Source organism: Pundamilia nyererei, unplaced genomic scaffold (assembly GCF_000239375.1).
Source record: "Pundamilia nyererei isolate P.nyererei 1_Seehausen unplaced genomic scaffold, PunNye1.0 scaffold00095, whole genome shotgun sequence".
Classification (NCBI taxonomy): Eukaryota; Metazoa; Chordata; class Actinopteri; order Cichliformes; family Cichlidae; genus Pundamilia; species Pundamilia nyererei.
In genome coordinates, this window is record NW_005187496.1 from 654,331 (window position 1) to 664,887 (window position 10,557).

Consider the following 10,557-nt stretch of genomic DNA (forward strand, 5'->3'; position numbering starts at 1 on the left):
ACAGCCTTCGGCGCGTCGCTGTGACGTAATCGGTCTACAAATGCGGCCTCAGGAGGATGCAGCTCATGAATTTGGACATGTCCAGAGTATAATCGCAGCCTTTGCGGTTAGAAAATTGCACTTGATCATGTCGCGATATTATCGCAAATGCGATATATCGTTCAGCCCTAGTTTGGGGACAGTAAAGGTCTGAAAATTTAAAAAGAAAAAACGAGAAACCCATTTGTAGCAGTTCCATCGATGTCTTCAAACATTATAAAAGCACCTTTGTGTTACCATCCACCCACCCTTTTATACAAACTCTGGTATTATTTGATTTTGTGCCATTGAAGTCCTCGTTCAGGGATACACTGGTGGCACTCGGTGTTTTCTTCATCAAAATTTTAAAAGTGCTAAATTCGCCTCATTCTTTTTATTTTTCAAGTACTTTGGAAGGTGTTAAGCAGCCTGTTTGTGCACCTCCATTGCTGGGCTGAAATCCTGCGCTCTTGCAGAGGTGTGTGTGTGTCAGTGTGTGTCTGTCCTCATGCGTTTGATGGGAGGGCGAGGTCCTCTCTTTGAAAGCCTGCAGGCTGCTCTTCAGATGAAAAAGCACACAAGCGACTGCCTCGGAGATCACATGCCACTCAAACTGTGCAGTCAGACCTGAGAGTGTCAGAGAGCGGGGATATGGAAGAGACGGATGAAGGGAATACGTTTGCAGGCGTGGGGGAGAGGGAGTGATGGGAGCTGATGGGAGCTGATGGGAATGGAGCTACAGTAGCTGAGCTGCGTCTGATTGCAGCTCTTGATAAAGAAAGTATCTGATAGGCAATCAGAGCTGTGGCCTGGGAGGATTTGAAATTTTTGTTGTACTATGGATTGGGCCACCTCTTCATCTTTTCACCCATCTTTGAGAGCGCTGATGGGATTTTGACAGCACTTGAGGAACGTTGCGTCTTCGATAGCGTTTCAGAATTGCATGTCAGTGTCACAACTGCAAGACAAAAAAAGAGTTGCTGGCTAAAGTCTGCAGGATCAGTCCAACTCAGGAGTTGGGAAAAGCTGCGATGCTGAAGCCAGAAAGTGTTTTTCCAGTTTTGTGTTTTCGTTCCTGTCTGTTGTTATATGAGATATTTTTCTGGCTTAAAATGGGGAGATAGTTCTTTTTGGTCATTTGAAAATTAAAAGTGTATTTTTGCTTTTCATACACAAGAAACCCCTGACATGTCTCGTTATAATGGTGGCCACAGTTTCAAATAACGGGGTCAGTGTATGCGCAGGTAATTCCTGTGAGCAGAGAAGCCCAAACATGTTGAGTGACAGCCGATCAGAATATTGTTGATTAAAGGGGGAGGGGCTAAAACGACCTATATCAGACAGAAGGTGAACTGTGGCCCAGTGTAAGAACACAAGAGATACTTTACAGTAGCTTCACAGTCCGATCCAGTAATACAGACGAGCAGAACGTCACGTTGGAAGTTTTCTTTCATTTAACAAATTGACTGACAGGTTATTATTCATGTAACACAGGAAACGTGACTTTGCTGTTAATCTCTTGGTTTGGTTTCAGGATCCTGCACTGTTTGTGTTACTCTGCACAATATATTGGACACTTTTTATAAAAACACTTTCCTTATTGATGTCTTTTTTCTAGTTTATTGAGCTTTTGTTACTTTTCTGAGTTATTTCATTTTTTCCTCTGACATATTTGTTTTTATTGAGCGATTTTACTGTAATGGGCCGTTTTAGTTTGCATTGGTGGTTTTTCTGTGGCTATTTTCCCAATTTTGGAGGTTAATAAAAAGTGCTTCTGTCTACATTCTCTGTATTTTTCATCTCTTATGGTTCACAGTGAAGCACTCAAAGGCAGCTTTTACATGACTGTGATTGATTTCTGACCTAATTAAGAAATGTAAATCACTTCTTCGTTAATTAATGTGCCTTCTTCAGCTAGCTAAATGTGCTTTCCCATTTGCTGTTCCCACAGAGCGTGTTCACTGTTTTGTTGGGCCCGTTCACCTTCTTCAACGCCCAGAAGACAAAGTATCTCCAGATTCTCACCTCACTCATGCGATGGATTGGTAAGAAAACATTCCTGCAGTATTCCCTCGTAACGTGCTGTTTTTCTTTTCACTATTTTCTCCCCTCGCTTTCTGTGACCTCTCCATTTCTGCAGCCTCTTTTTCCACACACGCATATTTCCATTTTATCGGCGTCTCCCTCAGAGTTTCTTTCAGCCCTCCCTCCTGCCTTCACCTGCCTGTGTGGCTGCTGCGTTTAAGGTCCGTCCATCATGGTTTGGTCCTGCTCTGTGTCTTTGACTCCCATCTCCTCTCATTCCTCAGCCTGACAGGCTTGACAGCCCGTCCCAAGCTTGATTGGACCGTCACTCACATGGCGACGGATGAAAATAAACCGCCCGTCCTGGGTCCACTGTTAAAATCACAACACCACTGAATCACGGCAGTCCCGCCGCCCCCGTACGGCCGCACGCTCGCTCACGTAAACGCACGCGGACACAACAGCGTTCGCGCTCTGTCCATCATCTGACTAAATAACACGCGGGTTTTAGCTGCATCCTTCCCTCTTCCTCGTCTCAGCGTCCCCTGGCTCTGCAATTGATTGGTCGTGTCACTTTTGCAGGGCTCCAAACAACACGGGATAATGATTTAAAACGGCTCCAGTGGACAAGCGAAGATACTGGAACAGCAAATCGTTAAAAAAGAAAAACCAGCCTGTTTTTCTTGTAGGGCGGGGGTTAAACCATCGAAATTACGTTGAAGTTGTTGATAAAAGCCAAAGATAAACTTGTCGTACTTATTTTGTTCTTGGTCTGCTGTACTTTAGGTCGAGTTTTGGCAGAGAAGAGAAGCAGACGTGCTTATTAAACTAACTATTAAATAATTCTCTCTGAACGTGAGCATCAAAATCAGCTGCGTCTCCAGTAAGTCTCTCGTCCTGTGGATGAATTTCTGCGTCACCTTGCTGGGCTGAAGCAGCTGAAATAGATCAGGCTAGCTGATTACTGAACATTAGAGTGAATGAATTATTCACTAGTAAAGTGATCATGTCATTGACCGGCTCTTAGAGGGATAAAAATGTAGTAGTTAGTAGTTAAATATAGCTGCACGGGCCTCTCAGCTGCCCATATTACCAGTATGGGATAAATACTGATACGACCTGCTAAAACTTAAAAACCCTTCAAAGCTATAAACAGACGGATACACTGGGGGAAGAGGCCGGTTATCAGCTGAACATATACAGTCCTGCAGCACATTTAACTAGTGAAGCATATCAAACTCCCCAGTCTTTCCTTTTGTCTGGAAATTATCTTCTATGATCAATTAACACTTCTCCTGTAGTGACATTCACACCAAGCCGCTCTGTCAGTGGCATACATTTAGTCAACTACACAAACAGCACACATTCAGTCAGTGTCTGTAAAGGTCAGTACTGTTCTCGGACATAAAAGCGCTCCACAACAATCCAGAAGCAAGTCGACCTCTTTACGAGAGACGACAGCTAAAGCGTTGGCGCTGTTTCAAAACATTTTTGTGTTTCGTGTCGACTTTCACGTCCTGTTTTACATCCAGCAGTTTCCACTTTGTTACACGTTAAAATGAGGACTTAATAACCTTCTGTAACACTCCGAGTCCAAGTGCTGACCTGTGCACAGATGTCTTGGCCCTCGTCGTGGCCTACTTTGTCCATCACACCATCGATCCTTATTATCGGCCTGGATCCTTTTCTTTGCTCTGTCCAGTTGTGCATCTTTGTTTTTGGTGCAGAGCAGCAAGCAGCCTTCCCAGTGTGTAAAGACAGTCTGAGTTTTAGATTGCTTGTTGGAGTATTTCTGCATGAGCTGCGTCTTGAGGACGAGTCAACGTGCTGGAGCAAATAGGCTGCATGCAGAATATGAACAAATGAACGATAAGAAGCCTGTTTGCGAGCTGGGGCGCTCGTACTCGTAGCCCCATATTTTGTAATTCTACCATCTGGAAAATGTATGTTGTGTAGTTGTTTTTTATATTGTGTCCCTGGGTGTTGGTATCCGCTTTATTTGAAGGCACTGACACTGACCACATGAGACAGGAGACCCTGCCTCCCCTCCTGACCATTACTCACCAGTCCCCGGATGCACCTGCAGTCACATGTGATGCCCTGAGCGAGGACGGGGTGCGTTTGATGTCAGGGGTAGCAGCTGGCCGGTGCGTCGGTGCCCCGCCCGCCGCCCTCGGCTCCGGCCTTGTCACAGTTGTTGCCACTCAACTGTAGTCACCTCGTTGTCCAGAGAGCCCCGATTTTTACACCAAACATGAGTGATGGTGTACCTGCCTGCTGCTCGGCTGTCGGTGACATGCTGGGATATTCAGCAGAGTCGCCATTAGCCTGGGTCAGCGCGACACCTTTTATACAACCCAGAATTCCTAGCTGCAGTCATTTAGTCACCTTGTTTGCAGCGGTGCCATATAAATCTAAATTAATGCTTTATAGTCACTAATAAAGGACGTCACCAGGGCCATCTGCATCTCTGCGATAACGTGTCTCACAGCAGAAGTACCTCACATGTTGGTGAAGGACGAGGAGACAGAGAAGGAACCACAGTGCACAGCTTGTATATGAATATTCAGTGTATGTATACACGATGCGTTGTAGCTGCAGTTAGATGTAGTTGGAGTGTCTTCACCTTATTTTTGTTGTTTTTTTCCACATTGATCTTAATAAATATAAGGTAAAGGCAGACATTGCTGTAACCTGTTGCAGCCGGCCTCTTCCTGCCCGCTGTCAGCAGAGTGGATCATTACTGGTGCTGCAGAAGGACACTTTCCAAACACTTACAGGAGTACACAGCTTCTCTAATTGTTATTGAGTCATATGAGACAAAGGGAAAAAGTTAACAGCCTGTCCGCTCAGTAAATAAGTATTAATTACTGCCAGCCATCTTTCCTGAGACGTGTGGATAGATGTGTAGAGGGGCTGCTGTCTGTGTTTATCAGTAGGTCGGTGCCATGTGGATCTCAGGGCTCCTAAAAACAGCCATCAGACTTACTTAGCAGGAAAGCCTTTAAACATTTGTACTCGATGTTTGTGGCTGAAACAGTCCTGGATCAGGAAACTCCCATCTCCCATTATTGGGAAAAATGAAAACATAGATTTACACTCTAGCTTGACTGGCTGGCAGCAGGATATGGCTGCGATGGAGTGACTTTAGTTTGTCCAATAAAATAGTACTTTTTGATTTCAGTGTAATTCATTTAAAACACTTTAAATCTTTAAGATTTTGTCCTGAGTTCATCTTTCATAAATAGCTTTTGCTGTAAGTCAAATGCTGGTAGTTTCAGCGAGCCGCAGGTCTCTCCATCCATCTAATGTTCTTAGTTTACAACAACATAATGTAAAGAGCCAAGAAACTCCCCGCAGGGATGCTCACAGCTGCCCACTGCCATTTTAAATGGCCATGGGATTGAGATATTGTTTTTGAAGCTCAGGGGGACTTGGTGGCTTGTTGACTGGAAAGGTTCTGCTCATTCAGAGCGAGGGGTGAATTATGAGCCGGTCTTAATGAAGTGAGCAGCAGCCAGAATCACAGTTCAGAGGTCCTGAAAAATTACATTTCGAGACCAGCTGAAGAGCATCAGTCCTGTTCTGGCTTTCAGTGACATTTGTGCTGTCAGGAGCAAAGAACCTTTTCTGTTTTTGCGTCTAAACATTTACATGATCACGACCACTTTCAGTGTTTTTACTGCCTGCTTGGCTTCGCTGCTTAGCATTGATGTTCCTTTGTGTGATGGCCACTTTGATTTTCTGCAGAGATGGTTTTGAGGTGGTTCAGGAATCACGATCCAATACAACTGTATCCACTAGCTAAGCTTTTAATTAGAGACACTGACCTCAGGTCTTTGTTTACCTCAGAGGCGGTGTCATTACACAGAAAGATTTGATTAAAGTGATTAAAATGTAATGCTGCAGTTTCAGCCATTTGTTAAAAAAATCGTTAATGCTTAATCCACTTAGCATTGTGGTCGTCATTTATTTGACATTTGACCTTAATTAGGCGTAATATTAGAATTATGTTTTGTAGGCTTTTTTAAAAACATTGATTAAAATGTAAACGGCTGACACTGTCCACTGCACGCACTCACTGCTGGGTAACAACTGGGAAACCAGTATATATACTGTATACTTACAGAAAGTTGGGTTGGACATGACAAAGCAGCTAATAGCAGTATGTACAATGTTAGCAAGCAGGTAGCTGTAACCTAGCTACACTGCAGGAATCTGGTGATGGTTAGTTTGTAACATTAGCTGGTAAAATAACATGAAAATGCTTAGACACGGACAATTTAAAAAAGCATCACAGTCATTTAAAATCAACATATTTAAGTCATAGTATAGAATAAGTATAAAAATCTAATAATTTCTTTTGAGAAAGTAGAATGAGCCAGAGAAATGTTATTTTTTTAGTCCTAACCTTTTTTTAAAATGAAGAATAAACCACTTCTTTACATTGTTTGTTTCCTTTTTATAAAGCACCTTGAGGCGACTGATGTTGCGAGTTGTTGCAATATAAATAAAATGAAATTTAGCATCTTTATCAAAGCATTTAAATCAGTGAAACAGAGGTTTGGCTGGCTCGTGTCTGTGAACCTCAGCTGCAGCATGGGGTGCTAAACGGTGCAGCCAACTGCTGCGCTGCTTTGTGCCATGTATAGAGAAAGCCCTATCCAACATCACAGAGCACGTTAGGAGGCGAGGAAGCCACTTATCACCCAACAAATACGAGTAATTCAACAGCCCCAGCAGCTCGCTACCTCTGTTCCTGATAGGCTTGACGTGATGGAGGCTCGGCACAGTGAGAATTCCTGAAACCCTGGTGAGACCTGGGCAAAGAGCCGGAGCTACTAATTACTGCAGAGATTATCCAAGAGTGCTCAAGGAGTACCTCTCTTAATTAGGGATGGCAAGATTGCTGTGCGTTAAAACTGCCAGGGGGGGGATGCTTAAATTGGCCAACGTGACAAGAAAACAAGCAGCATCACCAGAACCTCGTGTTACATTCGAGCGCGCAGCATTTCCTCTTCAGCACGGCTGCTTTTTTAAGCATCAAAGCACAGCGCAGAAGTCCTTGACCTTCCTGCAGTCATCAGTGAATTGCTCACACTTAAGTACTCGCGTTGTTCCATTCAAAGAGCAGGGCCTCCCAACTTTCAGCTTTCCTGTGCACCACTGCACATGAGATTGATCACCTCTCACCTTCTACCATTTTCTCCTCATTGATTGAGTCCAGGATTCCCATCTCTTCTCCGATAGCATCTGGGAGTCTTTCTCTCAAGGCAGTCGATGACTTCTTGGAGCATTGAGAGAGTCTGCCAGCCTTGGCTCTAACCGCGTCTGCTATGTTTGCTACTAGAGACAACACAGCCGTACGAGCTTGCTCTGGAGGGTCGTTAAGTTGAAGCATTCCTCACAAGGTCAATGGCGTTCCCATCCAGGTAATATAAATCACTGGCTCAAAGAGATGGACGGGCCTAGTCGTGGGGATTGGGATACGTGGCTGCTCAATTTACTCAGCTCCTGTTGTCGCACGTCAAGTGCGGTGGAGAGTATTGGTTGGGCTCAGTGTGTCTATGTGAAGGCGCATTGAATTAGCATATCTCGACGGGTAGGTGCAGGGGTAATGGCTCATCCTGTCTGTGATGGTATGTTGTGCAGGGGCTTTGAAAGATGGGTGTTGTTTTCACGCTTCCACATGTGCACTGCACAGACGTGGCACTGAAATCCAGTCCATGAAGGTGATTGTGAAAGTTTAATTTCAAACATTTATAACCTGTGATTTCAGTATAACTGCCCAAATAAGCTCCCACAGGCCAAAGATGGCTGATGACTGGTAGATATGCAAGTATACAGTCAGATCAGACATTAGTCACTCCTATGATGAAGTCCATGAGATGTCAGATTGCATCAACGTGCGAATAGTAGCATTAACAGCTCCAGTGCCTTTTGCACACTCAATCCATCACCTAAACCAAAAGGAGTCATTTCAGCAGGGCGCACAGCATTTCCTGTTGTGTATACTAGCAAGTGTGGACTGCATCGATGTTTGTGACACCTAATTTAGGTTAACCAGTTAACTGGTTTGGCATTTTTAGGTTTTAGAATTGGCTAAGACTACAATAGAGCACTAAAATAATACTGTTTAGTTTAAATATCTACGCCTTTACTCGCTCACTTACTTGGTAAAATTATCTTTGGGTCTAATTCTCCTGAAATCATTTGAGATTTATGTGTGAAATGTTTCCGGTGAGCAAATAAAAACCACAGAAGAAGACAGGAGCATTAATGGCTACAAGAAGACGTGATGAGTTTAGATTAACGCAGAGTCGTGTGTACGCACTACCCGGCTCCCTGTAATTTGTCACTGAATAATGCCTTTTAAGGAGTAATGAATGCCCCTTATGCTCGTCTCTTACGTCAGTCCAGAGAATGATGAGGCCTTACTGAATTTACTATGTAAATAAACTTCTGCACTCAGTTAAGGTGATCAAAGCTAATATGCTTTCATTTCACGGCTGTACAGTACTCCAGCATTGAGATTCATGGCTTATAGGTGCAATGAGCGCGATAAAATTGTCACGGCCGGACGTGATTTGCCCACCTCGTGTAGCATTATGCAGGCGAGGGCCGGTGACAAATGAGCACATTATGAAAGGCTTCAATCTAGTGCTCAGCTCCTCTCTACCATCGGATTGACTTTCAGTTACTTTGAATTATAATGAGTTGGTTCCTGTGACTTTAGTGGGATAAATGAGTGCTTTGTCTCTGATCATCATAAAAACGTTCTAATTGTGGGCCAAAGAAATGTTTTCCAATCGATTTTTTTTTTCAATTTAAAAGCATTTGGAGTTATATTTCATTTTTAAGCTTCAATAAGATTTGACTGGGAGCTTCCCAGTACAACCAGCCCCGTTGTCCTTGCAGGCTCTCCTGCAGCATCTTAATCTTGGCCAGACTTGGAAAAAGGTGCTTTAGGTAATGTAACCGTGCCCAACCACCCTGAGGCACTCTTAATTAAAAGCCCCGTGCTAGTTTCCTTCCTGTGCAGCCTGTGAGTGTTGGTGTCAAGATGGAGAAAAGCCTTCTTTCTCTTCCCCTGCACCTTCGTCTCCCTGGTGTACCGCAGGCAGACGGGTTTAGTTGCCAGCTATTTCACACATAGCTTCGTGCAGACAGAAAGGCGGAAAAAGATGAGAGTTTGAAGGAGAAAGAAGACAGGCGGAGCAAAGGGGGCAGACAGATGGTTTTGGCAATGACTCTTTCACACATTGCAGATGTTTTGTAGGAAGAGAGAGCAATTCAAAAAGAGTATCTATACAGCACAGATAAATTAAGGGACTTTTTTGCGTGTCATCGTCCTTGAAAGCTGGTGTGTTGCCCATTCGTTTGACATCTCTGTGTAAGAGGGTTGAGGTTGTAGCAGGGGAGTCGCAGAGCTTTCCCCGGAGCCACAGATTACATTGGGCCTAAGCCAAAGATGCATTCAATATTGAACAGTCGTGAAACAGGTTTTACAGAGTTTGTGCTTACATGTGAAATTCAAGGCAAGCGTGAAACAAGGGTGCGAAATGTAGCTGTGTTGTGTTTTCCTGACACGGCTACATTTTCAGCAAGTGTTCAATCAGGCGGCCCATCAGTTATAATTCCATGAGTTTAGCCTCTGGAGACAATGGCCCGAGTTTTGGAGAAAGCTAAACGATGGACACAGCTTCTGGGTCTAATGGAGTTGCTTTCTTTTGACGTGGCCAGTAGGGGGCGACCTTTCTGGTTCTGCAAAGAAGTCTGTTTGAATCGAGGTCTATGACAAAATTAGCTCACTTCTCCTTTGACGTATGACCTCAGTAAAAACGCTTCTGATGAGCGCCATGTTTCTCTGTTACATGATCTTCACTTTCTGAGTAAAACAGACGATAAAGGAAGGCGCGCTTTAAAGTGTCGCTGCTTTGTGATAGATGAGTCGGTACCTTATGAGCTTGCAGTGTCGTGTCGTTGCCTTTTTTAAAATTGTGCACGATATAAAATATATACCAAGTTAGACTGAAATCAGTGCTGATTTCGTTCTTTATCCATGCAAGTAAATTTAAGTGAATAAAAGTGAATATTCTTTTTCAGAGATCAGATTACTCTTTTGTAAAGCTCTACATCCACACTGAAACACTAAAACACTAAAACAAAGGCAAAATGAGGTTTTTTTCCTGGTTCTTCTTTGGTCAGCAGTTATTTTGCCTCTTGTACAGTGTAGATGAATAAAGCTTGCCTTGTGGCATATTGCATCCCTACAGTTTAGCTGCTGGTCTGCAGATGTTAGATATTCCCATCAAAGACCGCGTGAGTCTCAGTCTTTTAGAGTGATGTCAGAGTTTAAGGTATAGAATTATTTTACTGCAGATATGAGGCATATAATGGTCCGAGTGACACTTCCTAAATGTCACCGAGTGTTTAAAGGACAGCTGATAATGAAAGCTGAGGAGCTGGCTCCTGGCCTGGGCTATGACTAACTCCTGGTGTCACGGGTTGATT

General features: G+C 43.7%; 1 protein-coding gene across 2 annotated transcripts in view; it reads left to right on the plus strand.

Moving 5' to 3' along the window:
* Positions 1 to 10,557, plus strand: part of tmem104 (transmembrane protein 104) — a 71,319-nt gene that overhangs the window by 56,828 nt on the left and 3,934 nt on the right. For both annotated transcript variants that reach the window (XM_005739930.1, XM_013912637.1), the window contains exon 9: positions 1,970 to 2,063. In XM_005739930.1, the coding sequence (XP_005739987.1) occupies positions 1,970 to 2,063 (94 nt within the window). The remainder of the gene's footprint in view (positions 1 to 1,969; positions 2,064 to 10,557) is intronic.